This window comes from Podarcis filfolensis (assembly GCF_964270895.1).
Source record: "Podarcis filfolensis genome assembly, chromosome: 14".
In the NCBI taxonomy this organism is placed as follows: domain Eukaryota; kingdom Metazoa; phylum Chordata; class Lepidosauria; order Squamata; family Lacertidae; genus Podarcis; species Podarcis filfolensis.
In genome coordinates, this window is record NC_139616.1 from 3,657,026 (window position 1) to 3,674,571 (window position 17,546).

Sequence of the window (17,546 nt, forward strand, 5' to 3'; positions counted from 1 at the left end):
TTATTTACACTCCATCCACATCACAAGATTTACATTAATCCTGCTACAGTTTTTAAATTCTTACAATTACTCCGTATATATTCAACAAATTTACTCCAATCCTTTTTGAACTTTGCATCTTTTTGGTTCCGAATCTTATAAGTCAATTTCGCCAATTCTATGTATTCAAACATTTTTGTCTGCCACTCCATTAAAGTTGGGATTTCTTGGGATTTCCATTTCTGAGCCACTAAGATTCTAGCGGCGGTCGTTGTGTACATGAATAGTTTGTAATCTTCCTTTTTTAATTCATCGCGTTATCCCTAGCAAAAATGCTTCTGGTTTCTTTGGGAAAGTGTATTTAAATAGTTTTTTAATTTTGTTATATATCATGTCCCAATATTTTTTCATTTTTTCACAAGGCAATGATGGCACAGGATTTTTGTTGGGGACAGGGGAAGGGGCTATAGTTGCAAGGTTATGTTTGAGAAGGGGAAAGAGACCAGAAGCTGAGCCAGTACAAGATTTCCTATGTTCCTTACCAATGAGTTTGGGATATGCCACTCCCGCCCTGAATAAAAAGAGCAAAGGATGTTCACCGATTCCATAAAACATTTCCCAGTTTTCAGCTTAGTGCTAGCAACTCCATGTCTGTTACACGTCTGTTATGGGGTCACTGCTTGCCTGATGTTCCATTGCAACTTTCAATCCCTTTAGTTTAGACTGGTATTTTTAAAACTTGGGATGATCCTCAGAAGCCTCTCAGTTATTATTCATTATTTATTATTATTATTATTATTATTATTATTATTATTATTATTATTAAACCACCTTTTCACAGAAACTTAGACAAATTAAAACAGAACAGATAAAGCAAAAATTATATAAAAGACAATACTTGAAAAGTGATAAAAATAGCACAGCACTATTAAAAGCCCTTTCCTTCAAAAACAGTTCTCCAAAGCCTGCTGGAATAAAACAGTCTTGAACTGCTGGCAAAAGGACAAGGAGGGAACCTGTCTAGCTTTCCTAGGGAGGGAGCTCCAAAGACTGGGAGCAGCCACCGAGAAGGCCCTCTCTCTACCAAGCATGCATGTCAAGGTGGTGGGAATGAGGGAAGGGCTCCCCTAAAGATCTCATAACTTGGGCAGGCTCTTTTGAGGAACTATGGTTTTGGATCTAAGCTTTATAGGTTATAACTAGCACTTTGGAAACAGACCAGTAGCCAGTGAAATTGCTGTAACAAGGATTGGTCAACAATCTGGCTGCAGCTCTTTGAGCCACTTGAAGTTTCTCAGCACTTTTCAAAGGTATTCCATGTAGAGCATGTTACAGGAATCCAAATGGGATGTAACTAAGGCCAAATCAGACATCTCAAGGAATGGGCACAGCTGGCACACAAGCTTTGACTATGCAAATGCACTCCTGGCCACACCAGAGACCTGGGCATCCACACTCAGGGCTGAGTCCAGCAACACACCCAAACTGCAAAACTGTGTCTTCTCTGGCTATTTCCTCTTCTGCCTTCCAACTGACCAAGGGCACCTGTTTCAGTTGGTTCACCCTCATCCAGCCCACTACGGATGACGCACACTGGGTTAGTATCAAGGAAGCTTCCTTGGATTTAGGTGGAAAAGAAAAACAGAGTTGGGTTTCATCAGCATACTAATGACACTGAACCCTGAAACTCTGGACCGCCTCTAGATAATCAGCTGCATCCAACTGGGGTTCCTTAAAGTGACAGTTGAATATATGCCATGAAAAGGAAAGCTTGCCCACCACTTTTAACCTTTCCCTTAAAGCTCCATGTTGAGTGCAGTCCCTAGACAAACCAGACAATACAACATTTGTGCAATTAGGATTAAGGCAAATGGAATAAAAAAACAAACAGGTTTGAAACTTCGTCTGGGAGGGTTTTTAGATTTTTGAAAAACTCATTGCCCCCACTCCTGTAACCTGGAGCACCACAGCCTGCTTCCATTGCCATGAATGGAAGTTTTTCACCAGCCCCATGGTAATACAGTCATGCTGGCTGGGGCTGTTGGAAGTTGTAGTCCAAAACATATGGAGGGCACCTGGGTAGCAAAGGCTGCCTTAGAAACAGGAATACAAAATGCTGCACCATTTGAAAGCCACACCCAGATGCTCAGCATACAGCTTTAAGCTCTAGGCACTCAAAAGTCTGACTGACAAGTTTTGCCTGTCTAGAAGAAGACTTCAGAGAAGCAGGCCTGGCATCTTCCATGGGAACATAAGCAATAGGTGCCACACCAAGAACACCCTAAAGCCTAAACCTCGCAGCAGCCAATCTGCATATATCAGCTAGCAGCAAAGAAATGCCATCCCAATCACAAGAGAAAAGGGGGGGGGGTATGCAATCATGTACAGCTAACTGTCAGAGGCCTCTCAACCAAATGGCCTCTGAACAGAGGGTTGAGCAGCAAGAAGTTAAAGGTAAACCTTATAGACAGGTTGAGAAAATTCCTTGATTTTCCCCACTTTAAAGCGAGCTGAAAAACTGAGCTGCTGAACCCCACCCTCTTGTTATCGAGCACATACATGACTCACCGCCAAAATATTTCTTCTGTGGGAGGTCAAAGACTGGATTTATGGTTTTGAAACAGAACCTACTATTTAGCAACAGTGCAAAGCAAACTTGGCTCCTTTTCATTAAGGAACTGAAACAAGTTCAGAGGAACAGAGAAGAAGGTGTCTGCTATGGCAACAGAAGGTAAACAAGGCGACAAATGAATGAAAAGGTGTTAGTGTATTAAACCTCTTTTCTGTGTCATGAAGTAGTTGTCTCTTTGTACGGGTTTGTACTGTTGAACACAGAACTTGTTTAAAAACATTCTCTCTCACCAAGAGTAGTTCTTTAAGTGGAGCCCCAGACAAGGAAATTGATCCTAATGAAAATGTAGAACAGTTTAGAACAGTGGTAGGGAACTTCTTTTAGACTGAGGGTTGCATTTCCTTGTGGGAAACATGGCAGAGGTGGCAGGTGAGAGGCAGAAGTGAGAAGAGTGTCAGGAGAAGTGGACAGAGAAACAAATATTCTTATGTTTGTATGGCAGCCAAATTCCAACCATGCAAAAATCAGCCCCTCCTCTCACATCTCTCCATCCAGAAAAGCAAAAGGCATTAACAGAGTTCACTGACACATTACAGCCAGGTTCAGAGTGTGTCTGCATTCAGAGGGCCAAAGATACCTGAAATGGAAAGTTAGTTTGGTGCCTGCTATACATTTACTAATATGGGTTACAAATCAGTTATCCTGTGCAAGCCTCAGTAAACTCGACAGCAGCAGCAGAGCCACCCTATGGTGTTCTTGCACAGCTGTTTACTTCAAGGAGGCTCAGCGGCAGAACTGTCCTGTGGCATCAGTCAGACGCAACTATCTGCTGCAGTACCCAGCCGCCACCACCACTTCATGATAGGGCCCGCCTGTGTATCTGAAGAGGGCAATAATGTTTTCTTTTAAAAAGTAGTTTATCAATGTACAACTTAAAATTACACTAAGGCAGCCAAGCTGACAAGACTCAAACTTGAAATCATTTCAGGATATAAAAATACAAGTGTTTTTTACAACCTACGCACAGAAAAAAACACCACTATCAACAACCAAACAGATGAGAAAAGTCAAATTCAAACTTTTAGCGTGTGCAACTGGAACATTTAAAATTAATCATATTATTATTTTTAACTGTATTAAAGTAACTTTGTGCGAGTAGCCTACTTCAATTTCAAACAAGTATAAAATAGTATTTTTTTAAAATGCAGCATTGGGCTGTAATTGTTTGCAACGCAAACTCATTGCATGTATCTGTGGTACTTGTTTCAAGCATGCTGTTTAAGTGAGGATCCAAGAGATGCGATGTGGGAGTCAACCAACTTTCAAGAAAAACCAAAAGAAGCTGGAGTGGGAGTTGCTTGAGAGTCAGTTATAGATCTGCTTTGGCCCAGATCACTTAAGTGCAACAGCTGGTTTCGAAAGGCATGCTGTGGCTGGTTTAATTTTATTAATAATAAAATATGATGTTCAGAAAGTTCCCCACATTTATTCCCTGCAACTTGGCCCAGTAACAGCAAACTATTAGATAGTTGCTTCAGGTCTGCACTTGCCTTGATAGAAACAGCCCTCATCCAATTTGACTGGATACAGAAAATAAGTCAAAAGGTTTTACAGCAGCATTTCTTAACAGATAAGTTCGCCCATCCTGGCATTCTCTCCATGGCTGTACAGTCATTTGCGTACAAAAGAAGTTATTTTCTGCTCTACATTTCCTCCAAATGACTAAGTTGGCTCATCTCTGCTCATCTTTGGTTTTTTCCAGAACTTCCAATTTGACCCTCGATTTGCCTGCCTGTAGATATTTCTCATCATTGACTTGTTCTGGGCAGCCCCACGTCTCTTTCGAAAAGGATTAGCTGGCGGGTGATCGTTGTTTGTTTCCATGGGAACTTGCTCTTTGCGGTTGGGTGTGCCTGTGTGTGCTTTTGTCCCACTCATCTAGGAGTTAAAAGAACAGGGAAGAAAGAGAGAAAAAGAGGAAACTACTTCAAATCTGATTAAAGTTCAGGGTGTGAAGTTTCTTGTAGAGTCTCCCTAACTTTGCTAACATTTGCTCAGAAATGAAAAACAGTGAAACACCTTCTTCCTCCCCCTTAACTCAGTCCTAAAACAGTTAAGGGTGGAGCAAATTACACTACATGATATATTGCTGTGAAGGGTCTGCTTTATAGGAAGGAATGTAGAAAGCTGCTTTGTACAGAGTCAGACCATTTGTCCATCTAGCTCAGCAGTGTCTACACTGACTGGCAGCAGCTCTCCAGGGTTTCAGACAGGGAACATTCCCAGCCCTGCCTGGAGATGTCAGGGATTGAACCTGTGAGCTTCTGCAGATACACACCCCTGCCTTCATTGGATACTCAGCATATTTGTACAGTATTACCCCTTCAGCTGCAAAATTCCAGTGATCTGTGATCTTGCTTCTGGCTAGCTACTTCCTGAGTTACTATGAAACAAGACACAAGTAGAGCTTTCAGGAACAAGCGTTTATATCTTAAGCTTCCCGAAAACCTACAAGTGATGTGGAAGCCTTCTGATATTTTTGCATTTAATCAAAGGCAGCTGCCCTGATTTGGTGTAGCTAGATCTATATGATAGATGGGGAAAAACTTCTGGGTTAATAGCTTAAGCTAATAGCACTTTTGAGATGCATAATTCCACTGGAGGCTGTAGTACAGGGGCAAAGGGTTAGACTCTCCCTCACCACCAATCCAAACTGCACCTCCATGCAAAATAAAAAAACGACTTGGGGAGTTCCAGTCACAGAACTCACATAACATGCAGCTTCTGAAAACACCTCCGTATCATCTCAAAGGTCTAGGGCACTCTACATCCAAAATGACAACAAGCCAAAATAGATCCATGATGCCCCAATCTCCACACTGGTCACACTGCCTCTCTTCACCATCAGTTACAATGCCATGCATAATTTTATAAACTTATCTCATGTCATCTCTTAAACATTTTTTCTCTAAACTAAAAAGTCTGCAACTTCTCCTTGTAGACGAGTCATTCTAGACCCTTGATAATTTTGGTTGCCCTTTTCTGAACCTTTTCCAACTCTACAGTGTTCTTTTTGATGTGAGGTTATCAGAACTGCCCACAGTATTCCAAATGCAGTTGCAGCGTAGATTTGCATAACATTGCAGGTATTTCATTTAACTTCCCTTGCAGTCTCTTTTTGCTTTCAAGCTGGGCAAGCTGCCTACACCTTTCACCTCCTTCTCCATTTCTATCTCTGCGTTTTCTACCACAATATTCTCTGTGGTTCAAACAGCCTCTCCGTGTTTTTAAACACTCCTCTTTCCTCACAATCTCCTGAATTCACTTTTTCAGAAAAGCCATTGCAGATTTACACTCATCTCTCTTTAGCTGTACATTATACAGTACCCTTTTGCTCCCTGTCCCACCCACACCTCTGAGCTTGTTCTGGATAATATTATAAGAGAGGCAACAAGTCACTTTTGGATACTGGATCACACCCTTCGCTTTGCTGGCACTAAATAATGATTATATAGCAGCAGAAGCAGCTGTTTCCCTTATACACTGGGCCACATTCCCAGTGTTAAGACACACTGTGCGATACTATGCAACTTTACTCAGCACTAAGCCACACCAAGTTCAATATGGCTTACTCCCAGATAAACGTGCACAGGATTGCAGCTTCAATGTTTTACAACAACCAGCAAGTTCAAGCAGTACTAGAATTCAAGCTTACTCCATAAACCACTCACTAGCTACTCTACTCTTGGGAAACGTGGTGTTTAGAGGAGGGCATTTCTCTTCCACAGACAAAATGTTAGAATTTAAAGTCTTTCAATGAAGTAAATAAGCAGTAGATTCAGTACTGATAGAAAGGACTTTGTCATGCAGGACGTAATTAGGGAATTTGCTACTATGGGATGTGGTCTGGGCTTAGGATCGCTTCAAAAAGCATTGGACAAATTCACTGATGTCATTAGATCAATCAGTCATGGCAGTTAAAATGGAGCCTCGATGTAGAGAGCAGTAGACCTCCAAATACTAGGTGCAAGGGCTGTCATACATCCAGACATTACTGGGATTTCAAAGGTAGAATTGATGTCTGGGGGGAATTTCTCAAAGGCAGTGCTTTGTACTGGATCTTAGGCAAGTCAACCAAAAATAACATGTTTTTTGGGCATTTTTGTAAAACAGGGTGTCCTGGTTTTTACTTTTTGAAATATGGCAACCCTCTTCTTGCAAACTTACCAGAGGTACCTGGCTGACCAGTTAGAAACAGAATATTGGAATAGATGGAGAAGTTCTTAAGTTTCTTTTTTTTTTTTGGGTGCCTCTTCCCGATATTTGAATTTTTATTGATTTACAAATAAAAGATAAACAAAAAATAAGAAGAAAATAAAAAGAAAAGAAGAAAAAAAAAATAGTACACGTTACATGTTTCACATCAGATATTTCACATTTCCATCTCTTATAAGACTTCCTTCAGCTTGTCCGTAAATCATTCGTGGTAATAATTAAGATTACGCATTTCCTAGCTTATATTGACAATATATATCTCTCTCTCTTCTATTCCCTTTAGTCAATAACTCTTCGTCTTTCACAATGCTTCTTTAAATCCCCTTAACGTTGTTTGTCCCTCACTTATATATTCCAGGTAATCTACATATTTTCCCCAATCCTTAATGAACTTTTGGTCTCTTAAATATCTAATCTTTCCTGTCAATTTATCCAACTCCGCGTAGTCTAATAATTTTGCTCTCCACTCATAGTTCTTAAGTTTCTTATGCTTATGGTCATTTGTCTACAAGTATAACATCACAGGTTGCAGCTTTGTTAAGCTCTTCCTTATCTTTTGAGCAGATCAGGGTGACCAGATATTTGATTTTACAGAATATATTTCTTTTCCCCATTCTCATAAATATTTCAAATAAAACCCACAAGGAACTGTGGCTCTGTCGAGAGAAGGCCACAGGTTCAACTCCTGAGATCACTAGAAAATAATTTCAGGGCAGAAGGATCTCTGCAAAGAACCCCAGAGCTGTTGCCTCTTAGCAGAGATAATAGTGGGGTAGATGCAGCACATAAGGAAGTCAGACAGGCCACACTGCTGCAAGAGATTGAACATTTTCTCACTGCTTCAACTATATAGTTGGAAGAGACTGAAAATGTATACATTCAGTGGAACTGTTTAGTTTTATTTACAAAGAAAAAAGAAGGAACAACCACCCACATAAAATTATATGTTTCTAACTGGAACAACAAAATCATGTTTTCCTACATTAGAAGTAATCACACAGCCACAGTCAAGAAAAACACGAGGCTCCTTTTTTTTTAATGGAACCACATACAATTTTCTAAAACTACCAAGAGTCTTTGTGGTTCCTTAAAAGGCACATGTGTTTGTGGACCAGGGTCCACTTCATCAGATGTATGAAGTGTTTATGCTACATATTACTAGCCACCCTGGTATCTTTCATATATCAAAGGTACGGAACAGAAAAGGAATGAATACATAAAATCTTCACTTGGCAGATATACACAAGCACACCTGTATACTGGAAATATATATAAATGTAAAATGGTGAGATCAAATGGCCATAAAATGCAAAAAAATGCCCATGTTATGGAAAACATAATATTAAAATCTCACCTTCTGGTTCTTTACAGGGTTTGCTGGCTTTGGTGGGAAAGTGCATGGAACTCGCCCTTGAGCAAAATGATAGGGCAGAGGGATGTTGGGATCTAGTGGCACCCATGGAACTGAGAGGGCAGAAGGTATGCTGGGCAGGGCAGAGTGAGCTGAATGCAAGTTGTACGTTGCTCGGGTAGCTTTTCCGTCGCAGCTCTTATAGATGGTAACAGAAGCGTCTCCTGCTGCATGAGCCAATAGGTAAGAGCCCTCCTGCAAACTAAAAGTACAAATGGAGGCTAAAATGGTATGCTTTGTGGCTTTGAAGCAAATGAACAGTACAGAAAGGGAAGAGCACAAGGGTGTTCTGTTCCCATTTGACAGATGTACTGTATTGGAGTAGGCACTCTAGTGTGATCACCACAACATTAAGAGCTGTGACTCATACAAGGCTAAATGTTCCACCTCCTGCACTATGCAAAGTCCTTTGAAAGCAAACACAACTTGCACATAGAATCCTCACCACCACACTGTTTTCCTCAACCACTGGTTCTGGGAGGAGGAATGGAGAAGGCTTTGTCACCATTAAGTTTGAGCAGGTAGCCAGGAGTGCCAATTGTTTCCTATGCTCCCTCCAATACTCTACTACCTTGTAGTTTTCACTTGGGACTTTTAGATCCAGTCAACTCCAAGGACTGCTTAGCATGTGTCACTTTCTTCACAAACACATATGTGTTAAATAGATAATATATTGGTTAAATAAATAAATGTGTTTGTGAAGAAAGTGTAGGGGGAAACACATGTACACAGGTGATGCACACCACCTTCACATGCTTATATCACATGAGGGTATAGTCTGCAGATGAAGTAGCACTCAGCACTTGGGAGTGATGGAGCAAGGAGAGAGGCAAGCAAGCTTGTTCTCATGCCCAGAACTTGCATCTCTGACATAGCAGATAGGCTGCTTAGCAGTTGGAGTCACCAGTTCTTCCAAGGTGCTCAATCCATAGGAAGCCTGTTCTTCCCTGCCTGGCGTGTATGTGGCCCCCCAAAATGATTCTTTCCTGGGCACAGAACTACTGGAAGGGGTGCTTGGTGGAGGCACACTAACATCAAGAGCCTGAGCCTTTCTATGTATCACACCCTGCTCCACTGCTCTGAAGCATGCTAAGGCCTGGGTGTGGAAGACAGTGCATGAAGGGGGGCTTAAGGGGGAGAGCCTGAGAAATAGCAGCACTGTGAGTGCATGCAGGGCCTGAACGGCGACGGGCAATCTTTATCTTCCCATATGGAGAGAAGAGATTCAGCAAGGAGACCCAGGTGAGAGCTGGGAGAAAGGCTGCCACAAGCAAAGTGTGTGGCTGGCAAACAACATGCCTATAGAGAACCCTATGTTGTTTGGCAATGAGCACAGTACATTTTTGTTGCTATGTTCAGCTCTATTCTCTTCTCCTGTTTGGTTTCAAGATGCTGGATTAGGTCAGTTTATTCCTACTGTTGACAATCTTACCTTGTACTTGCTGACTAACACTATGGTTATTTGCAACTGTTCACACCAGTTTTGAATTGTGCTAATTATTGCTGACTGTCCGACATGTTGCAAGTTACTATAGTCACAATCCCATGGAAAAGTGCCATATAAAAAGATTAACAAAAGAATGAATGAAAATCTTTCAGGTCAGGACACTGGCTAAACAAGTGCAGAATTCTCCTCATTTTGTTCCTCTGCTGGATAGCTTACTGGTCTGTGAATGTGGCTTCTCTCAGCCCAGGTTCTTTTTTTGCATTGGGTCTGCCCAGCACATGCCTTCAGCCCTGCCTTCCCTTCATTCTCAACAACCTTGGCTCAGCAGCTTTCACGGTTCTTGATCCTGGATCCTGCTACCCACGCCCCTTTTCTCTTCTTGTTGCCTTCCACTGCACGGCTCCCTAGGACCTTCCAGCTTGTGAGCCTTCCTTATGCACCTGGAGCTCTAAGTCTGCAAGGGCTTTTCTGGTACTTATGACAAAATTAGCATAGGACCATGGACCATTTAGAAATAAAGTCAAAGGAAATACATACCCACTCACTTTCTTCAGTATATGTTGGAGAATATTCAGTGAATTTGCTGGCCTGCATGTGTAAATTTATTAATGTAACAGGATGGTTATATACCACTTAATCATTCTTAACTTCTAAGCAGTTTACCTAGAATATAAAACATTCATCTTAAAATGCTGATAAAAACTATGTTAACTTGATTTTAGTGTCTGATCTTATCAAAATATAAACAGGCAGTTGCTAAAAATGTACATAATAAAATTGCATGTTACCATTATATGTCTGGGTAGGCTTGCCTAAACCAAAAGGCTTTTAGCAGGTGCTGAAAACAACACAGCAAAGGCCCCTGCCTAAAACCAACAGGTTTCTTGCAAGCGTGGAACTAACACTATTTGTACCTATGTGGTGCTTGTAAAAGTGTCAGTTCCGCACTTACAGAAAGATTAACATTCATAAGGAACAAATAATTTGAGGGAAGTGTTTCATGAACACTAAAAATTAGTGCATTATAAATCATTGGTCTCTCAAAAACATACATACATACAGCTACATAGTTTGTGAATTCTGACAAACTTCCCTGATCAGGCTACTGACCAGGCTACTGACCAGGCTACTCAGCTCTATACAGTGGTACCTCAGTTTTCGAACATAATCCATTCCAGAAGACTGTTCGAGTTCCAAAATGTTTGAAAACCAAAACCTCAGTATGGAAGCCTCAAAACGGAAAACTCAATACGGAAGCTGTGTTTCATGTTCGACTTCTGAGGTGTGTTCGAAAACTGAAGCATTTACCGTATTGGCCTGAATATAAGCCTAACTTTTTTCCCAAATTCCAACCATAAAAAGTTAAAGTGTGGCTTATATTCACAAACGTATGGTGTGCAGCCAAGAGCACGGGGCAAACAGTGCCAGGAGCGCGGCAAAGCGACACCCGCCTTGTGTGTAGTCCCCCGTGCTCTCCAAGGCCAGGGAGGGAGAAAGCAAGGAAGGGGAAAGGCCATTGGCAATGCAGCGCGGCTCCCCCCCCATATGCAGCCAGGTATTTTTCTTTTTTTCTCCCCCCCCCTCCAATTTTAAAGGTGCAGCTTATATTCGGGCCAATTATGGTACTTCCAGGCTTACAGCATTTGAAAACCGAAACGTTTGTCAATGGAGATGTTCAAAAACCGAAGTAACACTGTACTGCCCCATTCACCCACCACAGCACCAGACATGTAGGAAATCTGGCCAGAGAGTCTCATATTACATTTTTTCACAAAAGTTTCAAAATCATGACAGCAAAGTGAACATTGGAAGTGTGTGGCCTGTGCCACCTGACTGTTCAGAACACACACAATGACAAAAGAAGCCTGCTTTGGCAAGGATTCAGCGTGAACTGAAAGTGCTACCTATGGTTTGATGGGGGAAATTCACCTGACAATAAAGGCCCCCTCCCTCAACTTAATGTCATCCAATTTGTCTATTTGGTTTTACTAAATGATCCATCAGCTTTCTGCCTAAGTATATCATCTACCCAAACCATAACAACAAACCAACAGGTAGCACCTGGTGAAGCGGTAACCCTGTACTGTATTTTATTTGTATCATTAACATGTAGAGTTGGAATAGAGAATATACCTCAACCAGGGTGGTCAAAACAGTGTTGTGTAGTAACTTGAGGAATGACATTTAAAAGGAGCTGGCTTGTTCAGACATGCTTCTTCTTCTGAAGCTGTCATTAACAAATACCTTGCAATTTTTTTACATTATAGGAAGCTCACTCACTTAAATGTACCAAATCTTTTTTTCAACCCTTCTGCAGGCAGTTGCTCAAGCAGAAACAACTTTGAAGTCAAGGCATCAACATGACCTGAAGAAAAAATACCAAACAGTTTCACAATGAAAAATGAGGAACTGCACAACAAAGATGAAGGAAATTCTCAAGTAATGGAGAGACCAGCATTTAGATTAAAAGATCATGACACAATCACAACTTCAATAAAATAAAACTAAGAACTATAAAGGGAGACCAGGTAAAACAAACCCCAAAATCCTGATGGCTACCATCCTATTGTACTTACCCAGGAGTGAGTTCTACTGAACCCCCTAAAACAGCCATCTTTCTAGTCTCAGGCCTTAAATGCCATTGGTCACCATTGGCCCACATATAGGAGCTGGTGGCTGGTAATGTACTGGTTTCTTTTTTTAAAACTAATAAACAAAAACATCCACTGACCACCCTCTAAATTGTTCAGCTATCAATGTGTATTGCTTGCTCTAAACCTGTTCAAATCTTTAATAAGGAAAAATGCATGGTTAGTAGGCTTTTCTGGATTTTTCTGTGTACAGAATCAAACATTTGCTTTCTGAAGTGCAGAAGTCTGTGAACAATTAATAAACTTGAACTGAAAGTTTCTTTCTGCAACTAATTTCTTTGATTCATCTCTGTACACAGAGTTGGGGAGAGTATTTAAACACTTACTTGTTTGAATGTTCTGTCACTTACTAACTAATGCAGTCTTGAATCTGTATTGTGCTTTGTTTGAATTTCAGTTCAGCCATTAAATGTGGAGCACCTTTCCAGCCACTGCATGTGCTTTGCCAAAAGTGCTCTGAAGTTAGGTAAACTTTACATAGACATTGTATTCGACATACTGCTATCAACTCCAAGCAAATGTCAATTTCCTGACAGCAAGATTATCAGTCATACTTCATGGCTGGTTACACAAGAAGGGAAGATTATCAAGAGGTGGGGGTTTGTTTGTTTTTTGGTAGGTTTGCTTTTTAACTTTATCCCTCTAACCAATAAATCCCTGTGAGCCAGAGGGAGAGAGAGGTTGGGCATCCTCAGTCTGCATATTTTATCAGTAATTCAACTACCTTCAAAGAAGCATTTATTTATTTATTATTTCCAGGTATGTGTGGTTTTTTTCTTGCCTTGCCCTACACTCAAAACCCCACAAAGCGGCTTATAAAATGATGAAATGCAATATCATTAAAAAGTAGAAAAAGCCATCTGTTCATACTTGTGAAACTGATTTAGTCCGGCTCTTAAAAATCACAAGGGTAGACAAACTAAAACTATGCTGCGCTGTTGGAATGGGGACCTGGGATATGTTTCCATTTTGCTAATTTCCAGAGTTGGTAAACTTGCTAACTCAGGGTACTCAGTTTTGAACAGATTTCTTTATTCCAAGGCAAATGATATCATAGTAGCAACTGCTCTGCACAACTAAAGGTAAGTCCTGGATGGTTAAATCCAGTCAAATTCAACTATGGGGTGCGGCGCTAATCTCCACTAGCTAGTAATGGAGTAACAAAAAGTCTCTCACCCAGCCCTGTATTGTTGTTAGCAGTGAAATGAAGGGTCATGGACAGACAGCAGTGAATAAGTCTATGTAGGAAGGGCACTGACTATCAAGAATCTGCCTTCAACACTCCAAATAATGTTGCTTATGGTCATGATGACCCTTTAGATATTTCCAACTCTACAATTCTTTGATTCTATGAAAGGACCAATAATCCAACACACTCAGATTCCTGTTCTCTACGCATACTTCTGCTAAGTACAGGCCTGATTTTATTTTTTTTCTTACAAGTTGTGCAATACGTTACTTGAGAATAGCCTTCTGGGATCAGTTGTTTCCAACAGCAAGCAGCCAGATATCTCTGAACATTCACAAGCAGCACATGAAGGCAATGACTTTGTTCCGTTTAGCACCATCTTCAAGAGACAGGCTGCTTCTCAAAAGGGATGCTCCTTTTAGCTATCATAGCTAATAGACTGGTGTTCCCTGGGGTTTTTCTAATCCCTTTAAAAGGCCTTGTATGCATGGGGCTGTAGCGGATCCCACCGCTAACCACCAATTAATACGTAGCAGATTCATCCTGCTCCCAATTAAATATAGCGGACCCACCTCACAGTATGCCAATTAAATGAATGTCTGCAATTTACCACAGGCTATCTTGTGTGAGAGAAACTGCGATTCAAGGAGTCTCAGGCAGGAGTTAACCAAACAAGAGAAGTTTTATTTACAAAGAAGAAGAAGAAGAAGATGACGAAGAAGAAGTTGGTGAAACAAAGTTGGGTCAGGAGATGCGTTCTTTCAGGTAGAAGTTAACTTATTACTTAAGCTAAATATGATTATGTTACAGGCTTAAGCACAGTAGTACAGGCACATCTTCTCTTAAACTCCCTCTACTCAAAATCAGCTGTTACACTTCAGTTTCTGTTACTCCTTTCTAGGTCCTTATGCTTAGGTCCGGCAGATGCTTCAGGTCAATGTTTTTAATTTGGTCCAAGAGCAAAGGGGTCCTTTTCGTCAGTTAACTAGTAATCCCACTCCTGAGGTATTCGGATTAGTATAACAGACCCAGGGCATCACTTCACCCCTTGTTACTGGCTTGGGATTCTTCTTTTCCTAGAAGAACTCTCCCCTCCTGGCTGGAATGAGACCCAGGTAGTCTGTATTCCCACAGCTTTTCCTTCTCCCTGCTCAGACTCAGCCCTCCAGATAACTCCTGTCTGTATACCCTCCCAAGACACTCCACATGGTCTTCCTATCTTAAACTATGAGGCTCTTGCTAGAGTTAGTCTCCTCCGTGTGCATGTTCAACTCAAATCAGAACCAGCTCTCCCTCAGTCAAATCCTATCCTAATCCCCTATCTCTGTCCCTATCTCCAGTCTCTTTCCCTTCTCTATCCCTATCCAACTCTATCCCTCAGAAACAGCTCCTTTTATTCTCCCTCCCAAAGTGCTGACTCCACCCCCCCACCAACTGGCTGTCTTGGTAGCCAATCAGAGAGGCTCCAGCCCCTGGTGGAATTCTGAGGGACTGCATCCCCAAACTCTGGCCTGGCTCTGCTGTCCATCAAAAGTGCAATTGCCACATCTTTGTGTCCATGAATTCCATATGCATGCCACAGGACTTGATTACATATTGGAACATTCAGCATAGTTTTTCCATTGAGAAATTATTCCCAGTTGGTCCATTTTTTTAAAAAAATGGTTATGTGAAGAATTTTGCAGAAAGAAAATGACAGGAAGTTACGATCCCCTTAGTGCAGGATCAGAAAATATTAACCCAGAACGAATCAACTTATGTTCAGCAGGACTGAACTTACCAACTGTAAATGAACTTCTTGAATGTAACAAACTCTCTGTCCACAGACGACATACTTCACCTTCAGTTAATGCTTCCACTCCATAGAAGGCTTGATATTCTAGCTTTGGCAATATGTAAACTGGAAAGTACTGCAAAACCAGAGGGGAGGGGGTGTTTTCACTTGGTTAACATATTTTTAGTCTATATACTTCATAAATAACCAGAATGTAAATCTGATTCACTGCCAGACTGGACTCATCTGGGACCAGGCCTGGGGTTCATGAAGTCTTCCCTTAATCTGAAAACTATTTTGAGATGCAAAGTAGCAAAGGAAGTAACTTCTGGGTGATTATCTTTTTTGTGAAGGTTCTACAATATGCACACCAGCGTAGCAACTCCCGCTGGCGCCTGGGGCAATGCGCGCACCCCCCCACACACCATGGAGGCGGGGCATCAAGTGTGTTGCCCAAGCGAATGCATCCCTCCTGGAAGGGAAGAAGCTGGCGTGCGCCAGCCCAGCGCTGTAAGAAAAAACATTGTGGGGTGCACCGCTGGTAGGGCGCCCACGACTTGGGAGGAACACCTGCAGGCCGGCACTTACACGCCTCTCCCAGGTGTCCATTCCAGGTGCCCTTCCAGCAGTGCGCCCCACGCTGCTTTTTCCGGCAGCACTGAGCCCGCTTGCGACCAGGAGGGATGCAGCAGCTGGAGCGCCCTGCAGGCTGTGCACCACCCACGTCCCACCCCGTGCTGAATTTTCAGGCAGCGCTGGGCCCACCCACTGGAGGGCACCCAGCAGCCCATGACACCTTGCCCCACTTCCTCTGCTATGCAACTTTTCGATACATGCATTGTAAGGATATAAATGTGGAAAACTTAAGAGAGCTGAGAGTCTGCCTCCCTTCAGCTCTGTAGCATCAGGGTAAATAAAAAAAGTGCACAGTGTTTCTCACCCTTTTGTATTCTCTTAAGAGCACCACAGCAGTAATTGCCACTGCTGGAATAAACAGTCTTGAGGTCACAACCACACCATAGTTTCAATTTTGCATAGATGCTTATTTGTAATCGCTCTATATGTCATCATCGATACAGTGCATTCTACTCACATTGGGAAAGTTTGTTATGGATAGTCACAATCTAAAGATACTGATTATATGACCTGACTTCATTGTACTTAACAACATTTGCACCTATGTGAATGGAATGCACAGGGTATTCTGAAAATCCAGAAGTGCAATGCTGCCACCTTTAGGAAGTTCAAGGACAAAAAGAAGACTAAGATATTCTGAGGCAACTCCCCACAAACTAATTTTATAAGCATCATTTGTGTTACTTATCTTCTGCAGAGTAGCAATAACAATTCTTAAGAGGATAAACCCTGCCCCTTACATTTCACTGTATGGCATTGGCAGTAGAATGGTTCATATGCTATGACTGCATAGCAGAAAGGAACAAAACAGTAGGGATTTTTGAAATGGAGAACTTTTATTTCTCTTTGCAGTACATAAATTCTGTCAGTGCAAGTTCTTTGTATGGTTATAGTATTATAACCATAATACTACCTTGAGCCATCAACCCTAGATTGGATTCTGGTTTGAACTGTGGAGGCAATAGGTCCATAGATCAGAAGCAGAGCACAGTCCTCCTGGTTCAATCCCTGGCAACTCCAGTTAAAAGGAACTCAGGCAGCAGGGCTGGAAAATTCCTATTCTGGCTGGTAGTCTAGCACCTGTACTTTGAATGAACTGAAGTGTGAGGAAACTCCAAAGGTGGCCTCACCTATACTGGGCTGCAATCATCCAAACAACAAACAACTTTCCAGGATGTGGATAACAGTGGCCAGGCCCTTTCTGTCGAGGAGCAAGCTTAGCTGGGGAATGGTGCTTCGTACTACAGATGCCACTGAGGCATCTGCAACAAGGCATGGATCTAACACAGTGCTTCTCAAGCTTGGGTCTCCTCCAGCTGTTGTTGGACTACAACTCCCATCATCCCTAGCTGGCAGGACCAGTGGTCAGGGATGATGGGAGCTGTAGTCCAACAATAGCTGGAGACCCAAGCTTGAGAAACACTTATCTAACAGCACCCTCAAGCAGCAAAGCTGATTGTTTATGGAGAAATGGAGCCCCAACCATGTTGTTGTTCACACATCCCAAGCTGCAGTGGAGGGGCCTCCAATCATCCTGGGAGGCTCCTCATCTTTCTGCTTAGCTGGCACAACAACAGAAGCAGCAACAAATTTGTGTGCTCAGCTTACATGA

General features: G+C 41.9%; 1 protein-coding gene across 4 annotated transcripts in view; it reads right to left on the minus strand.

The window, feature by feature from the left end:
* Positions 1–3,449: 3,449 nt before the first annotated feature.
* The window catches only part of ICE2 (interactor of little elongation complex ELL subunit 2), a 31,509-nt gene continuing 17,412 nt past the window's right edge, over positions 3,450–17,546 (minus strand). For 3 of the 4 annotated variants that reach the window (XM_083586346.1, XM_083586347.1, XM_083586348.1), the window contains exons 11-15: positions 15,305–15,434; positions 11,965–12,049; positions 10,222–10,272; positions 8,181–8,439; positions 3,450–4,489 (exon numbers count right to left, since the gene is read on the minus strand). In XM_083586346.1, coding sequence (XP_083442472.1) covers positions 4,274–4,489; positions 8,181–8,439; positions 10,222–10,272; positions 11,965–12,049; positions 15,305–15,434 — 741 coding nt within the window. In that variant the 3' untranslated portion in view covers positions 3,450–4,273. Of the gene's footprint in view, positions 4,490–8,180; positions 8,440–10,221; positions 10,348–11,964; positions 12,050–15,304; positions 15,435–17,546 lie in introns of all 4 variants that reach the window. The other variant, XR_014541620.1, reaches the window with a different exon arrangement.